At 51.7% G+C, this 16984-nt stretch overlaps 1 protein-coding gene across 7 annotated transcripts in view; it reads right to left on the bottom strand.

The window, feature by feature from the left end:
- The window catches only part of PTPRU (protein tyrosine phosphatase receptor type U), a 91974-nt gene that overhangs the window by 10479 nt on the left and 64511 nt on the right, over positions 1-16984 (bottom strand). For 3 of the 7 annotated variants that reach the window (XM_032759574.2, XM_032759577.2, XM_058444218.1), the window contains 10 exons: positions 12149-12339; positions 11343-11418; positions 10768-10844; positions 9057-9074; positions 5433-5469; positions 4654-4751; positions 4448-4564; positions 3508-3662; positions 720-855; positions 80-229 (listed from right to left, as the gene is read on the bottom strand). In XM_032759574.2, the coding sequence (XP_032615465.1) occupies positions 80-229; positions 720-855; positions 3508-3662; positions 4448-4564; positions 4654-4751; positions 5433-5469; positions 9057-9074; positions 10768-10844; positions 11343-11418; positions 12149-12339 (1055 nt within the window). The remainder of the gene's footprint in view (positions 1-79; positions 230-719; positions 856-3507; positions 3663-4447; positions 4565-4653; positions 4752-5432; positions 5470-9056; positions 9075-10767; positions 10845-11342; positions 11419-12148; positions 12340-16984) is intronic. The other 4 variants (XM_032759576.2, XM_032759578.2, XM_058444217.1 and 1 more) reach the window with 3 other exon arrangements.

The following is a 16984-nucleotide window of genomic DNA, read 5'->3' as shown; positions in this document are numbered from 1 at the left end:
ACGCCCCAACACACACACAGACACACAGACACACACACACACACACACACACACCTATACACACGTACTCGTCCCCCACCTGGAACTCTTCCCGCAGCTGGGAGGAATTACTCTGAGGATCAATGCGGATCATCTCCTTGTAGGTAGCCTTGAACTCACTGACAGGGATGGTAGTCTCCCCACACAGGCAGGCCTCCAGGATTGCATCATGAATGAAGATGTACTGCTCCTGGAACAGGAGATGAGAATGAGGCCGAGGAGGGGCCTAGAAGCTGGAGATCTGTGGTGATGGGGCTTAAGCAAGCTCAAGGTTGAGGCAGGTGTCCCGAGGTGGAGGCCAACCGTGTTACCACAGGCTGGACCAAGCCTACCTGAAACAACCTCCATGGACATGGCCCTTTATCTCCTATTTCATCCCTACCCCCTATAACAACCCTGTGAGTGCTCTGAGAGGCGGAGGACAGCTCACCATCACACATCCAGTGAGGATGCAATCCCAGGTATGTCAGCTCCAGGACCCCTTGTCTGACCCCGCCCAACAGAACACAGGGGAGCAGTCCAGGATGACCCTACGCGGTTGGCAGCCCAAGGTCAGGGATGACGTGAGGGAAGGCAAGAGCCTCAGGACACACTTTGGGCATGCCCCACCGGCTCCAGGATCCTTCACGAGAAACTCCAGTCCTAGAAGTAATGGTGGGGACAGGGCCGGGTGCCCGCACCTCAGTCTGGATCATGTTGACGCGCCGGGAGCAGAGAGTCTTCACGCAGTTGTAAATGTCCACGACGCCCTCACACTCTGCCATGTCCAGCATCACGTCCAGGACAATATAGCAACCTGTGCGGCCGGTGCCTGCGCTGGAGAGAGAGCGGCCCCGGACCACGTCAGAGCTTTGGGGAGGAAGCACGGGACTAAGGAGAAGAGAGGAGGGCACTGGCCATGTCTACACCATACAGGTGACACGGACACAGAGATGATTGCCCCTCCCCCAGTAAGGAACCAGGACGCAGGCTGCTGGATGGAAGAGCTCTGGTGAAATGTGCTAGAGGACAGAGATGGGATGGGCCTCGGGGAAGGAGAAGAGAGAGGGTGGGGAGAATGCAAAGGTGACGCTGGCTCACCCTAGCAACTTAGATTAGGAGAGAACAGGAATGATGATCATCCGAGCTAATTCAAGCATGTTCTTTCCTCCTGAAAACCACCAAATCTCCTACACATCCTTGAAAAGCCCACACACTCATACCCATTCACATACCCACTGGAGCATCCCTGACCCTTCCAGGATGATCATTCTTTTGAGTTCCCAAAGCAATGTGGGCAGGTTTTTATTAAAACACTCTTTGTGGCCAGGCACGGTGGCTCAGGCCTGTAATCCCAGCACTCCGGGAGGCCGAAGTGGGTGGATCACTTGAGGTCAGGAGTTCAAGACCAGCCTGGCCAACACAGTGAAACCCTGTCTCTACCAAAAAATACAAAAAATAGCCGGATGTGGCGGCAGGTGCCTGTAATTCCAGCTACTCAGGCGGCTGAGGCAGAAGAATCGCTTGAACCCAGGAGGTGGAGGTTGCAGTGAACCGAGACCACACCACTGCACTCCAGCCTGGACAACAGAGCAAGACTCTGTCTCAAAAAAAAAAAAAATACTTAATTCAATAAAACACTCTTCCTGCTACATGGTCATTGTTTACGTGGCTGTCTCCCTAACTTGACTGGGGGCACTCAAGATCGTTGTCCTCACATGAGGTTGTGCAGAGTTGAGGGGGAAGGAGAGTGGACAAAGATGACAGCAAGATTTCAGGTTTGAAAATGGTGGCATCCACGTGTTGCAAGGACATATAGCAACTGAATACCCCACATACCCCTGGTGGGGCTTAACTTAGCACAACCCCCTTGGAAAGCTGCTCAGCAATATCTCCTAAAGCTGAACGTTCACACAGATAACAGTTCTACTCCTACGTGCATACCACACAGAAAGAAATACATTTCTTGGCCAAAAGACATACGATCGAATGTCCTTAGCAGCACTACTCATAATAGCTTAAGACTGGAAACAACCCAAATGCCTATCACGCAGAATGGACAAACACACTGTCATGTATTCACTCGGTGGAAGACGATCCACTGTGGACGAGCCTCACAAACCTAAGGCTGAGGGAAAGAAGACAAACGGCAAAGAGCACATGCTGTATGATTCCATTTATGACAAGTCCAAAGACATGTGAAACTAACTGTGCTTTAGAAGTCAGAACAGTGATTCCTCTGGGACTGGGGATGGGGGAATTCAGGCCAGAAGCGGGCTCAAGGGGGCTTCTGGGAACTGTTCATGTTCTGTTCCTTTCTTAACTTTAAAAAAAAAATTTTTTTAGAGGCAGAGTCTCGCTCTGTTGCCCAGGCTGGAGTACAGTGGTGCAATTACAGTTTACTGTAACCTGGAACTCCCATACTCAAACAAACCTCCCGCCTCAACCTCACAGGTAGCTGGGACTACAGGCTTGTGCCACCACAACCCACTAATTTTTTTATTTTTGTAGCAATGAGGTCTCACTATGTTGCCCAGGCTGGTCTCGAACTTTGGGCCTCAAATGATCCTCCCACCTTGGCTTCCCAAAGTGCTGAGATTACAGGCATGAGCTCCTGTGCCCAGCCAATGTTCTGTTTCTTAATCTCAGTAGAGCTGGTTATTTCACAGGTGTGCTCAGTTTATGAAAATTCATATTTTTAAACATATTTCTGCACTTTGCTTTAAGTGTATTATATATCAATACAGTTTTGTTTTTAAAAGATGGCATCTTAAAGAGGCCTAAAGAAATCAGAGAGAAGCTGGTGTGGGTGGCAGGGCAGGGAGGACAGCTCTACCGTGCAGCATGTGGGGTGCTGATAAGACAGTAGAGGAACCACAATGAGACACAGGCCATGGACAAAGCCACACAGGCTGGGGGTTACGCTCTCCAGGAGGAGACAGAGGGCAGGCCAGGACAGCGTGCTGGGTCCCCATTTAAGAAGCAAGAGAAAGATGTGGAGCCGGGGAGGAAGCAGAGAGAGGAGGAGGAGCTGGGGTCACGGGAGCCAGTCGGGGTCTGCAGAAGGTGTGAAGGCCGAGGGATGGGCAACGCCCACTGGGTTTGGTGGAGAGAAGTGAAGTCCTTCCCACCCCCAGGCCAGGCCCAGCACGCAGCAGGTGTGCAATGAAAAGCTGCTTACTGAAAGCAGGCAGAACTCAATCGTGCCTGGCGCCTCACTGGCCCCTTGGCCCCTCCCTATCTCCAGTGCCTCCTCAGCACCTGCGTCAAAGAGCTTCACAGGGTCTTGGGGGGCACATGAAGGTGCCAACCTCACAGCCAAAGCTCAAAGCAGACAGGGCCTTTGGAGGTCATTCCCTCCTACACTCTGTCTCTAAGCAGGAGAACCCAGGCCTGGTCCCCACTACAGATCCTGAACCAACCCAACCCCGAGCCCAATTTCCCAGGGAAAAGGGCCCCTTTTCTCCTTGGGATTCCTGGTGCCCCCACCTGCAGTGGATGACAATGGGCCCGGCATCAGGTGGGGTGGAGGCCTTCACGCGCCGGATGAAAGCCAGCAGCCCCGTGGCATGATAGGGGACGCCGTGCTCTGGCCACGCTGTGAAGTGGAACTGGCGGACCTCGTGCCGGGCAGAGTAGCCTCTCTGGGGAGACAATGGGAATAACAGTCAGCGTCACTGGCAACATCTATTAGACACCTGCTGTGTGCCAGGCACTGCGGTGAGCGTCTCATTGTATAATCTCAACTAATCCCTGTGATCAATTTATTGATGAAGTAGGTATTCATGTCCCATTGCACAAACGAGAAAACTAAGGCTCAAAGAGGAGAAACCACTTTCCCAAGGTTAGAGAAACCGACACCAGCAGGATTTGGACAATGGTCTGCCTGATGCCTACACCTGGGCTATGAAATACTCACCTCTGCCACCAGGTTGTTGTGTAAACATAGATCATTTTAACTCCCAGGGTCTTAATTTAAAGGAAAAAAAACTATCTTTCCTCTGAGGACTTTACAGAGTAGATAAAATGGGATCATGGACGGGACTCGCTGGCCAGCCACTGACTATGTGGCCTCTCCTGCCTGGCATAAGCCCTCTGAGCCTCACTTTCCGTATCTGGACTAATCCCACAGAGCTTTCCAGGATGGAAACAATATGTGTAACAGGCTCAGCATGGAGTAGGAGCCAGCACCTGGCAGATACTGTCATCCCCTTCATTGTCTCAGCTTCCTCTTATGGGCACCAGCAAAGGCAGTGACCTTCCTGCCTTTCTAGACTGCTCCCAGCGAACGGTGACCAAGTAGCTTCCTTGCTGGGATGGGCAGTGGCGTGCTCCTCACCCTCCTGCTCCCAGGGCTGGGGGAAGTGGGAGTGAGCTCTGATCCCTGCTCAGGCACCCTCTGCAGGGAACAGGCGGCGGGGAGACTCACCCGCTCCAGGGCAAAAGTGCGCACGACATACTCAGCCAGGGTCTCCGTCTTCACCAGCGTGATCTTGATGTCCCCGTAGGTATCTGAGTCCTCCGGCCAATACCGTGAGCATTTCACCTGGAGGCCCCGCAGGACAGAACTCAGTGGGCTCTTCGCTGCCCTCTTGGCCTGCCATGCACCCCAGCTCGCTCCACAGCCCAGCTTACCCTTCCCACCTCGACCAGCTTGGTGATCATGACGATGCTGGAACAGTGCTCCTGCCACACCATGCGCCAGAAGTCATAGACCATCTCGGGCTTCGGCCCTGGGGATGCAGAGGATGCCTGTCCCTGAGACAAGGTCTCCACCCCAGGTCAGCACATCCAGCACCATCCAGCACCATCCAGCACCACACCCCAGGCCAGGAGGCCTCCTGAGCCCCAACGGGGGCTTCATGCCGCCCACAACACCCAGCTTGCAGCTGACGCATGCCTGTAGGGCCCTGAGGCTGGGTAGCATCAGGAGAGGGCCTGGCTAAAGAGCCCGCTCATCCTGAATGGGACCCTGGAGGAGGACCAGATGGTTGAGCAATGGCATGAGTGTCCAGGAGGGACAGACAGATGTACAGTCACAGAAAGAGATGCAACCAGAAGAACCCAGGCAGCCACCAGACCAAGAGGCCCAACCCACACCCACGAGGCCTGAGCCTGGCTGGCCCTTTTACAGACACCACTTTGGAAACAGGCAGGTGGACCAGGAGCCGCAGATGGACTGAGCACATCAGGGAGACACAAACACAAAGAGGGGACAAAGGCAATCAGCCAGATTCCAAGAGACCCAGCAGAATAGGGAGCAGACGAACAAGCAGGGAGCCAGAATGTGGCGACGGTGGGGAGACATTCAGGAATCAAGCGGATCAGCAGGGGAGGCAGAAAGGCAAGCTGAGGGCATTCCAGCATGCCGGGAGGCACACGGGAAGGCGCATGTGGGCCGAGGTGCCAGGTACCTTGAGTGGCTATGAAGTGGTTTGACCTGTGGTAACCCTGGAACAGGAGGAGAGGGCACGGTTAGACCCCAGGGAGTAGCCCCTCGCTCCCTCACACCTCCTCTGCCCTCCCCTCCCAGCAGCAGAACCCCTACCCCATCAGGGAACTGCTCCCTCGCATCCTAGGACCTAAGCAGGGTGACTTTGCACCCCCCGTCCCCAAGGAAGTGGAGAAGTGCAGCTGGGACACCAGAGTCGTGGGCTTAATCCAACCTGGGCTGTGCAACCCCAGGGAGAACATGACTCCTTTATGTGCCTAGAGGGACCCCCACCCATAAAGTGGAGAGAGGCATCTGCTTTCAGCAGGTTGTTGTTGGGAGACAGAGTCCCCGATGGCCCTGCCCTGTTCCCAGGGTTCCAGAAGCTCTAATCAACCCAGATCCCAAATGTGGGGTAACCAGAGTTTGTCAGTTATCTCAGCCCCCCAACTCGGGATAACCAGAATGGACAGTACCCCTCCCCACTACTCCTCAGTCACTCAGAGTGTGGGGGGCCTAGACGAGGGCTTCAGGATGGAAGTATATGGGCACAGGCGCTACTCATGGCCCTTAGATAAAATGTTAAAATCTTTAAGATCAAGAATAATGACCCTGTTATGGTCACGTACTGTGCTAAGCACTTTACCTGTACCACCTCCCACAAGAGAGAGGCCAAGAGCTACTTCATCCTCCATCCCCAGAGCCCCCAAGCTGAGGAGAGAAACCTGCCCTCTGACAAGCCACGCCAGGGCCACAGCCACCCATGAGGTCCTGCCACAAAGCCTCATCTTTCTGAGCACAAGAATTCACCAGATACCAAGGGCATCAACGCGGGCAATGCGGAAAGGGGAATTAGTACTGCAGGGCTGGCACTGAGAAAACTATCCCAGGCCCCTACCTCAAGTTTACACCCTTGACACAGCTCCCAGCAACTCCTCCGGTCTCGTGAACTTCCCAGGCCTGAGGAGCCCAGGGGCCAGACTGCCAAGGTTCAAATCCCAGCTCTACCTCTCACTAGCTGTGTGCCTTTGAGCAAAAACCCCTTCATTTCTCTACGTCTCCATTTTCATGTCTATAAAATGGAATAATTACAGCATATACCCTGAGGGCTGTTGTGAGGCGCAAATAAAGCAGTATGTTAAATGCCTGGCACTGTGTCTAGCACGAAGTCAGTACTTAATCAGTAATAGCTATTAATATTACTACTACTACTATTTTAAAGCTGAAGCAGTATCCTTGAAGATACAAATGAATCAAGTGTATCAAATGGAAGTCAAGAATTGCTAGGGCAGAAGGTGATTGACTATGGGGTGAAGAATCTGAGTCTCGGAGTTGAATGGACCTGGGTCCCTGCCACAGCGATGCCGAGTAGTAGCTGTGTAACTCTGAGCGCTGAGAAGGTACTTCTCAGTCTTTCTAGAGCACATAAATCTCCCGGGGGATCTTGTTAAAAGGCAGATTCAGATTCAACGGTCTGGGGTGGGGCCCAGGATTATGCATCACCAGCTCCCAGGTGGTGTCCATATTGCTGGCCTCAAAACATCCTCTGAGTAGCCAGGCTCTCAGCCTCTCTAAGCCTTTGCTCTCCTCTCCAATATGAGGATAATAGCAAGACAAACACTCAGAGATTCTGTTGGATACCTGCTCACTGTTCCCACGAAAATGACCAAAACAGTCAAAGCGACTAATGACCAAAAGCCTCCCAGCGACTCTCAGCCCTCAGCACTGGAACTTCTCCACGTCTAGCCCAATTCCCTCCTGCTGTTGCTCCATGCCACTGTCTCCACTGCAGCCTTGACCTCCAGTGCTCAAGCAATCCTCCCACCTCAACCTCCCAAGTAGCTGGGACTACAGGCACAGGCCACTACATCCAACTAATTTTTGTTTGTTGGTTTGTTTGTAGAAACGGGGTCTCACTATGTTACCCAGGCTGGTCTAACTCCTGGGCTCAAGCAACCCTCCTGCCTCAGCCTCCCAAAGTACTGAGATTACAGGTGTGAGCCACTGCACCCAGCCAAGAAATATATTTAAAAGAAAAAGGAGACAAAATGGAAAAAGCACCCACAAAATGGCAAATAATCACATCAGTCATTAAATATTATGAAAACAGTGCATATGTATTAAAAACCCCCAGCCTAGGCAACACAGTAAGACCCCATCTCTCTCTCTCTCTTTTTTTTTTTTTGAGACAGGGACTGGCTCTGTTGCTCAGTCTGGAGTGCAATGGCACGATCTCGGCTCACTGCAACTGCTGCCTTCCAGGCTTAAGCAATCCTCCCACTTCAGCCTCCCCAGTAGCTGGGACTACAGGCATGAGCCACCATGCCCAGGTAATTTTTGTATTTTTTGTAGAGACAATCTCACTATGTTGCCCACGCTGGTCTCGAAATCCCGGACTCAAGCAATCTGCCTGCCTTGGCCTCCCAAAGTACTGAGAAGACCCCATCTCTTAAAAAAAAAAAAAATGAAAAAAATTAGCCAGGCATGGCAGCACACGCCTGTAGTCCCAGCTACTCAGGAGGCTGAGGTAGGAGGATTGCTTGTGCATAGGAGTTCAAGGCTGCAGTGAGCCATGATCACACCCCTGCACTCTAGCCTGGGTGACAGAGCAAGAACCTGTCTCAAAAAAAAAAAAAAAGAAAAAAGAAATCAAATCAGAGAAGAGCTAGATGAATTAGGGTATTTTTTTTAATTTTAAAAGGCTAAAAAATGGGCCAGGCGTGGTGGCTCACGCCTGTAATCCCAGCACTTTGGGAGGCCAAGGCAGGTGGATCACCCAAGGTCAAGAGTTTGAGACCAGCCTAACATGGTGAAACCCCATCTCTACTAAAAATACAAAAATTAGCTGGGCGTGGTGGTACATGCCTGTAATTCCAGCTACTTGGGAGGCTGAGGCAGGAGAATTGCTTGAACCCAGGAGGCAGAGGTTGCAGTGAGCCGAGATCGCGCCACTGCGCTCCAGCCTGGGCAACAAGAGCGAAACTCCACCTCAAAAAATAAAAAAAATAAAAATAAAGCATAATTTTTAAAAACAGAATATCCAAACTGCTTCCACCAAAAAACATTCAAACTAAGGCTAAACTGAGGGTAAAATGGTCAGGGTTGAGTTTCAGGCAAACTGATCATGAAGGTATTTGAACACTAGGGAAAGTAGTTTTAGGAGGCTGACCTGGGGCTGTCCAAGATCTTGACCCTCAAGCAGCAGAAACAGGGCCCTCCAGGGCAGCTTCCCCTGCACCCTCCAAAGGGTCCTGTAGAAGGTACAGCTAGGGAGGACTCCTTGGGAATGGCGGAGCCAGGGAAGGAAGGTGACAGACTGTGGTGACCAGTGCAGAATAGGGCCGGGGAAGCACCCCCAACACTGCTGCCCCGCTCAAGGCAATGGAGGATGGGAGGGAACTGCTTACACTCGCGAATCTTCAGCCCTGGGCGGCCCCTGGCCAGGCTGCTGAAATGGACGGTTGGTGCTGGGCACAGAAGTAGAAAGGAAGGACAGAGACAGAGAGAGAGAGAGAGACAGCCAGAGACCGTGAGAGAGTCTGAGATACAGCCAGTCAGACAGACAGGAGGAAGAGGAGGAGGAGAAGAAGGCGAGAGAGATACTTACTTCTCGGTTTATCCGAATCTTAATGATTCCAGTGAGGGAACAGTACAAAGCAAAAGAGACAGATATTAGGCCAGGGGCAGATGGAGGTGGACGGAGCACAGGAGTGGCCAGAATGGGCGATGTGAGCAGGGCAGGCAAAGTGGAGACGGGCAGGCCGGGCCGGGCTGAGACACAGAGTGGGGAGTGGCATGGCCCTGCCAGGGCACAAGAGAAGCCAACTGGGTCCTTGACGAGACCAAGGAGAGGCCCGCTGTCACCAAAGCTGCCCAGGTCTGCGAGGCCAGGCCTGGCCCTGACTCCAACCAAGGGACAGGATGAGTGGGGGAGGCAGCAAGGGACTCTGGGAAACACAGCATGGCATATCTGGCCCCAGGTGGAGGAGAAGAAGAGGGAGAGGAGAGGCTACCTCCAGAGGCCCTGACTACCTCGGCTCCCAGACCTGTGCCTTGCTCTGCCTGGCCCCCCAGGCCTTTGCTTAGGTAGCTCCCCACCCGGGACACTCTTCCCTCTCCTCTCCAGCCACCCAGAAGCAGCTCAAGCCCTGCTTCCTCTACAAAGCCCGCCACACAAGCCCTGGCTCTGCCACTAGCCTGCTGTGTAACACTCAAGCTGTGCGATCTCTCTCCTGGCCTGCACTTGCTCATCTAATCTGAAGTTATTTTGATTTGTAAACATGTCTGTCTCACCCACTCGAATAGATATGTTCAAGGAAAGCAGAGGCCATGACTGTCTTATTCACATCTGTATCCCTGGTGCCCAGCACAATGCATGGCACAAAGGAAGTGCTCAAAATATATTTCATACCTGATTAAATGATGCTCTCCCAAACTTGGTTTGCTGTAGGGATTAGGGGCCCTGTCCCGTCTCACCCCTCTTCCACACCTAGGGAGTAGACTCATCACCTCTTCTTGACACCCAAGCCCAGGCATCCTGGCTGCCTGCTCTGTCTCTGGCCCCTCCCTCCAATCCATCCAAGTCCTGCTGCTGCAGCAGGGGGCAGGACAGCTTCACAGCAGCAAAGGCTTCAGAGACACAGACAGGCTGAGATTTGAGTCCTATCTTTACCACTCACTAGCTGTGCAACCGGGACAAGTCGCTCCACGTCTCTGAGCCCCGGTTTCCTCACCTGTAAAGTGAGGTCATGGTGCTAAGTGCCTCAAAGGGTGGGTGGAGGAATTACAGAAAAGGAGATATTGGGTGTAAAGTGCTTAGCACAGTGCTTGGCACTCAGTACGTGCTGGATAAACATGCGTTATTATCCTTAAAGGACCACCCTCTGATCACGGTCAAAACACTTTAACAACTGCCTGGTGTCCCTAGGAAAAAGCCCCCACTCCTGAGCCTGCCATTGAGGTCTTCACAATCCAGCCCCTGCCTACCTCTCCAGCCGCACGGCACACGATGAGAATCCCATTCTCCATGCCTCCCGCCTTCCTCACCTCTTGGCCTAGCTGTCTGCCTCTTCCCTTTGCTTTGCTTCTCTAAAGCACCTCATCTCTCAGGCCAACTCCAGCCTACAGAAAGCCTTCCAGAAGCTGCTGCCCACTGTCCTCCCTCCTCTGAGCTCCCTGGCACTGACTGCAAAGATGGGGGCACTCCGAACTCAGCCACTTGAACCCCCATTTATCCTGACAGGTTCCTGCCCTGCCTGGGTAGTAAGCCTGGAGTGGGCAGGGCCAGGTCTGCAGAAACGACAGGGCAAGGCACTCACATCTATGTAGTTGGCATTAATGTAGTCGGCATTGGGGTCTCCCAGCATCGGGTGCAGTTTCACTCGGTGCCGATCATCTGTAAACACAGAGCAGGTGGGCAGGGGCTGAACTGGGGAGCCCAGAGCTAGAGGGGGAGGGATTCCTGGAGGCTGGGGATAGGGCACAGGCAGGGCAGCCAGGGAACCTAGAGTCTCAGGGCTTACCAGTAGTCTCTGGGCACCATGGGAGGCAGGACGTGCCAGGGGGTAGAGTCTGGGCTATGGAGTCAAGGAGGCCTAAGAGTGTATGCTGCTCAGGCAATTACTGGCTCTGAGACCTTCAGCAGGAATCTTAATCTCCCAAGCCTCAGTTTCCTTATCTGTAAAATGGGGATTATAGTATTCCCCGCTTCACAGGGGAATTGGGGGGAATAAATGAAACAAGCACAGGGCATGACGTGTGGTAGGCCCTCAACAAAAGGTGGCCAATGCTACTATCATCTCTGAGGCTGCCCCAGCTCATCCTGGCTGTGCTCCCCCACCCCGATACCCTCCTGCCCACTGCCCTGGACCCCAGGCCCTTCCCCAGGACTCACAGGCAGGCACTGGCTCCTGCCGGCTGCCCTTGACCTTGTCTTTCTTCTTTGTGGCGTCCCAGCCTTCAAAGAAGCTCTACCAGAAAGGAAAGTGGTGGTCAGTGGGAGAGAGGGACCCTCACTCATAGGACCCCTTCCCCTCAATGGGGATGATGTAGGCAGGATGGGAGTGGGACGACAAGGTCCAGGTTCAAGCTGAACTTGGGCCTGAGATAAAGTCACTGTGTCACTGTGAGTCCTTTTATCAGCCAGGGACCAGGGTCAAAACCAAGGCATGTTGGGGGAAGGGAAATGAGAAAAGAGGAAAAGAGGGTCAGGGTTCAAAGACATTTTGGAATAAGGGTCAGGTTTAGAATAACAGTTAGAAAGAAGGTAAAGGTGAGGTCAGATTTAGATCAGGATAAGGGCGATGTCAGAGTCCAGACAGAGGTGGGATGAGATCCAGAGTTCAAATGGAGCTTAGGATGACGGTCAAGATCAATGTCAGGCTGGGATTAGGTCAAGGTCAGTGTCAGTGGGCAGGTTCAGATTAGGGACAGAATAAGGGTCCCGATCACAGCCCACATAGAGATGGAGACGAGATTCAAGGTCAGATTTCAAATCAGGGTTAGCATGAGAGTGAAAAACCGAATCGGTCTAAAATTAGGATGAGGGTCAGAGTCAAGGTCAAAAAGGTTGAGTTGGGAACTGTCAGAGCAGGGGTCCAACCAGGGCTAGGCTGAGGGTTGCCAGGGTCAGAGTCCACAGAGAGTAAGAGCCAGGTGAGGCCTCTGCAGGGGTCCTGCTGGCCTGGGGCCGGCGTGCACCTCGTACTCCTGCTTGAAGCCGTAACCCTCGGCCGTCTTCATCTGGTTGATGTGCTGCAGAAGGTCTGCCACACGCACCGCAGGGTGCAGCTGCCCCGTGTGATATGGGGAGCCCTTCCGGCCACAGGGACGCCTCGGGGAGCCCCCCAGGAGGCTGCTGGCCTCAGTGACCCCACCGCTGCGCTGGTCTCCTGCAGTCAGAGAAAGACAAAAGGGTTCTTGACACACACGCCCCAGCCTCGGGGGTCCCGGAGAGACTGGGGTCTATGGGGGTGGGGAGGCACAGCCAATGCCAAGGATAGCTGGGTTGCTGGCTGGAGCCAAGCAGCCTAGCCAGGCCCACCCTGTGTGGTCCTGGGCACATTCCCTCCCTCCAAATCTCGGTGCCACTTGTAGAACGAGCAGGTCAGATCAGGTGGCCTCCGAGGGCCCTTGCGGCCCTGCCTGGCTAGATTTCATTATCCCCTCACTCCACCCCTCGAGGCTTCACCGCACTACCTGCAGAAGGCAGCGCTCCGCAGAGCCCATGACAGCCGCTTCTTCCTCCCCCTCTTCCAGAGAACAACCTGGAACACTGGCAACTCCCAGCAATTACCCCCATTCAAAGACAAGCAAATCGGAAATTAGCAGCTGCTGCCAACCCCTCTGCAGATTAACACGAGGCACCTGAATAGGCGCCTTTCTCCTGCGCAGGCTGTTCCACCGTCAGCCTGTGCGGGGCCACAGCCAGTGGGGGAGTGGGTGGAGAGGTCCACAGCTCCTCACACACCCTGCGAAACCATCCTCCCCCCAGCCCCCAGGACCACCCCATCCCCGGCTGTTGTGCTCAGCATTCCCAAGGACGTCCCACTCTGGTCTTGGAGATCAGGTCCTGGGACTGAGAAGATAGCCACACCCGCCTTGGGACACGCACGCCCACTTAATGCTTATTCATCGCTTAACAACAGGGATGTACTCTGAAAAATGCATTCTTAGGTGATTTGGTCTTTGTGCGAACACCACAGAGTGTATTTACACAAACTCAGATGGTAGCTTACTCCATGGACCTGGGCTGCACGGCATAGCCTATTGCTCCTACGCTACAAACCTGTACTGAATATTGTAGGCAATTATAGCACAATGGGAAGTATTTATGTATCTCAACATAGAAAATGCACAGTAAAAACTACGCTATAAAACATAAAAAATGGGCCGGGTGTGGTGGCTCAAACCTGTAATCCCAGAAATTTGGGAGGCCGAGGCGGGCAAATCACGAGGTCAGGAGTTCGAGACCAACCTGGCCAACATGGTGAAACCCCGTCTCTACTAAAAATACAAAAAATTAGCTGGGTATGATGGCACGAGCCTGTAATCCCAACTACTTGCGAGGCTGAGGCAGGAGAATCACTTGAACCTGGGAGGCAGAGGTTGCAGTGAGCTGAGATCGTGCCACTGCACTCCAGCCCAGGCAACAGTGCAAGACTCCGTCTAAAAAAAAAAAAAAAACCATAATAAATGATACCCCTGTATAAGGCATCTACCATGAATGGAGCTACAGGACTGGAAGCTGCCCGGGTGAGTCACTGAGTGACTGGTAAGTGAATATGAAGGCCTAGGACATTCCTGTACACCACTGTGAGCTTTATAAACACTGTATGCTTAGGCTACAATACATTTATTTAAAAACAGTTTCCTTTCTTCAATAATAAATTAACCTTAGCTTACTGAAATGTTTTAATTTGAATTTTTTGACTTTTGTAATGACATACACATAGTACAGCTATACACAAATATTTTCTATCTTTATTCTATACACTTTTTTCTATTTAAAATTTTTTTTGGTTTTTTAAATTTTTTTTGTTAAAAACTAAGACACACACACACACTAGCCTAGGCCTGCAGAGGGTCAGGATCATCAGTATCGCTGTCTTACACCTCCACATCTTGTCCCACTGGGACGTCTTCAGGGGCAATAACACACATGTAGCTGTCATCACCTATGAAAACGTTGCCTTCTAAGACTTGGAACCAACCCAAATGTCCATCAATGATAGACTGGATTAAGAAAATGTGGCACATACACACTGTGGAATACTATGCAGCCATAAAAAAGGATGAGTTCATGTCCTTTGTAGGGACACGGATGAAGCTGGAAACCATCATTCTGAGCAAACTATCGCAAGGACAGAAAACCAAACACCACATGTTCACTCATAGGTGGGAACTGAACAATGAGAACACTTGGACACAGGGTGGGGAACATCACACACCGGGGCCTGTCGTGGGATGAGGGGAGGGGGGAAGGATAGCATTAGGAGATATACCTAATGTAAATGACAAGTTAATGGGTGTAGCACACCAACATGGCACATGTATACATATGTAACATACCTGCATGTTGTGCACATGTACCCTAGAACTTAAAGTATAATAAAAAAAAAAAAAAAAGAAAGAAAACGGTGCCTTCTTCTGGGACACTTCCTGAAGGACCTGCCAGAGGCTGTTTTACAGTTAACATTTTTTAAAGTAAGTACACTCTAAAATCATGATTAAAAGTATAGTATATTAAGGCCGGGCGTGGTGGCTCACACTTGTAATCCCAGCACTTTGGGAGGCCGAGGCGGGCGGATCACGAGGTCAGGAGATCGAGACCACGGTGAAACCCCGTCTCTACTAAAAATATAAAAAAATTAGCTGGGCATGGTGGCGGGCGCCTGTAGTCCCAGCTACTCCGAGAGGCTGAGGCAGGAGAATGGCATGAACCTGGGAGGTGGAGCTTGCAGTGAGCTGAGATTGAGCCACTGCACTCCAGCCTGGGTGAAAAAGGGAGACTGTCTCAAAAAAAAAAAAAAAAAAAAAGCATGGTATATTAAATACATAAACCAGTAACACAGTCATCATTAACTATTATGTACTGCACATAATTGTATGTGCTAGACTTTTTTACAACTGACAATGCAGTAGGTTTATTCCAGCTTCACCACAAACAAGTGAATAATGCATTGCACGACGACGTTATGACGGCTACAATGTCACTAGGTCATGGGAGTTTTTCAACTCCGTTATAATCTTATAGGACCACCACGGTATATGTGGTCCATTGTTGACCAAAACTTCATTATGCGGTGCATGACGGTGCATGACTGTACACGTCCCTCCTCCTGCTCTAGGTGAGGCTACAGGAGGCTTATTCAACTCCAGCCCTCCCCACATTTTCGAGCCAATCTCTGCCCAGGTCTAAGCTGGCAGGGTCCAGTGGGGGACTGTCAGTGGGGCCTAGATACCCGCCCCCACTCCCTGTGCCTTCACATATGCCATCCTTCTCCCTCCAAAACCCCTCCGCCCCCTACTTTTCTTGCCTGATGAGCTCATACTCAACCTTCAACTCTAAGCTGAAATGACCCTCCCTGCAAGAACCCTCTCCGGTGCCTGGCCTAGAATTCCTACTCAGCAACTAACCGGCAGAATGAATGCAGGATCACCAGGAGACCCCCCTGATGAGCTCAACTTCCTCAAACTCCAACCAGGTCAGGGAGGCTGCCCCATTGTGCTTGGGTTCCACCTTCCTGTGCCATGGTCTGAAGATGACTTCACCTCATTTGTTTCTCTGCTCTCAGGAACCAGTCTTCAGCTGCCTATAGTTCCATGTCTGAAAGCAATTGATTCCTGTATTTTAGCTGGATTTCTGGTTGCTTACAGCTGGATGGCAAATCAAGTACCAGTTATGCCACTGTGGTGGGATGCCCAAACCCTTAATTTTACAGATGGGGAAACTGAGGTCCAAAGAGAACAGACTGGCCTAATATGGTGATTGCCAAGGTGTTTCAGAAAATCGTAGGTATGCAAGATGATTAAGCAGTGTCCCATTAAAAAGAAGAGCAAGAGGAGGAAGAGGAATTCTGTGTTTTAAAGGAGCCTGTGAAATTCTGGTTTAAACAAAAACAAACAGGTTTCTTCCCTGGAAGACCTCTCGGGGCTTTCGGCACGTTTGTGTGCATTTTAAATCTTCAAGAGAGGAGTGGAAACAGCAATGTTTCATAAACAGCTTTCGCCACGGAGGGCTTTTCTTGTTTGTTTCATGAAACATCCTCGGGGGAACACAGTGCAATGTAGACACTGAGAGATGGGCTCTGGAGTCAGACTTCAGATAAATTCCCAGCTCTGTATGTGACCGTGGGGATGTTACTTACTCTCTCCAAACTTCCATTCTTACATGTCAAGTGAAGGTAAAATTGTTACAATCCAATATGATGATGTAAATATTAACTATAATAATGTATATAAAGCACCAAGCCCAGTGCCTGGCACACAGCGAGCACCTGCAAGGGCAGCTGTTGACATTACTAGTCATTTCCTGAGTGCCAGAAAGCCATGGCAGCCGGCTGACAAGAGTCTTGGTCCCCCTCTGCTGTAAGATCTTGGGTCTGGGACCTAAAAGACAGCTTGAAAAGATGATTCCAAGGAGGATCCGTAACGCAACACAAGGCAAGTGCAACAGTTTCAAGAAGAGGGACTTCTGTTGGCTCGAAGAACTCAGAGAAGAAACTGGCGAGATGGAGAAGCCCTCGTGCTCTTTGTGGAGAGTGGGCCGACAGCTCCACAGAGAGCTCTCCTGGCAGAGAAAGGAGCAAATGAGGGTGGCAGAGAATCAAAGAGTTTATCCCAGAGATCCTGAAGGGCTGGCAGCCCTGGCACAGCCCCACAAGGAGGCGTGCAATCAGCACACAGTGGCTGAGGACAAGCAAAAAGTCCCGCCTGGAAAGCCAGAGCCACATCTGGGCAGCTGACAGCTGAGCCTAAGAACAAACACAAGATGTTCTACAAATAAGACCACCAGGAAAGGACGGGATGATGATG

The sequence above is a fragment of the Hylobates moloch genome, unplaced genomic scaffold (genome assembly GCF_009828535.3).
Source record: "Hylobates moloch isolate HMO894 unplaced genomic scaffold, HMol_V3 SCAFFOLD_9, whole genome shotgun sequence".
NCBI classification, from domain to species: Eukaryota; Metazoa; Chordata; class Mammalia; order Primates; family Hylobatidae; genus Hylobates; species Hylobates moloch.
The sequence above is the reverse complement of the archived record's forward strand: the minus strand, read 5'-3'. Positions and strand labels throughout refer to the sequence as shown.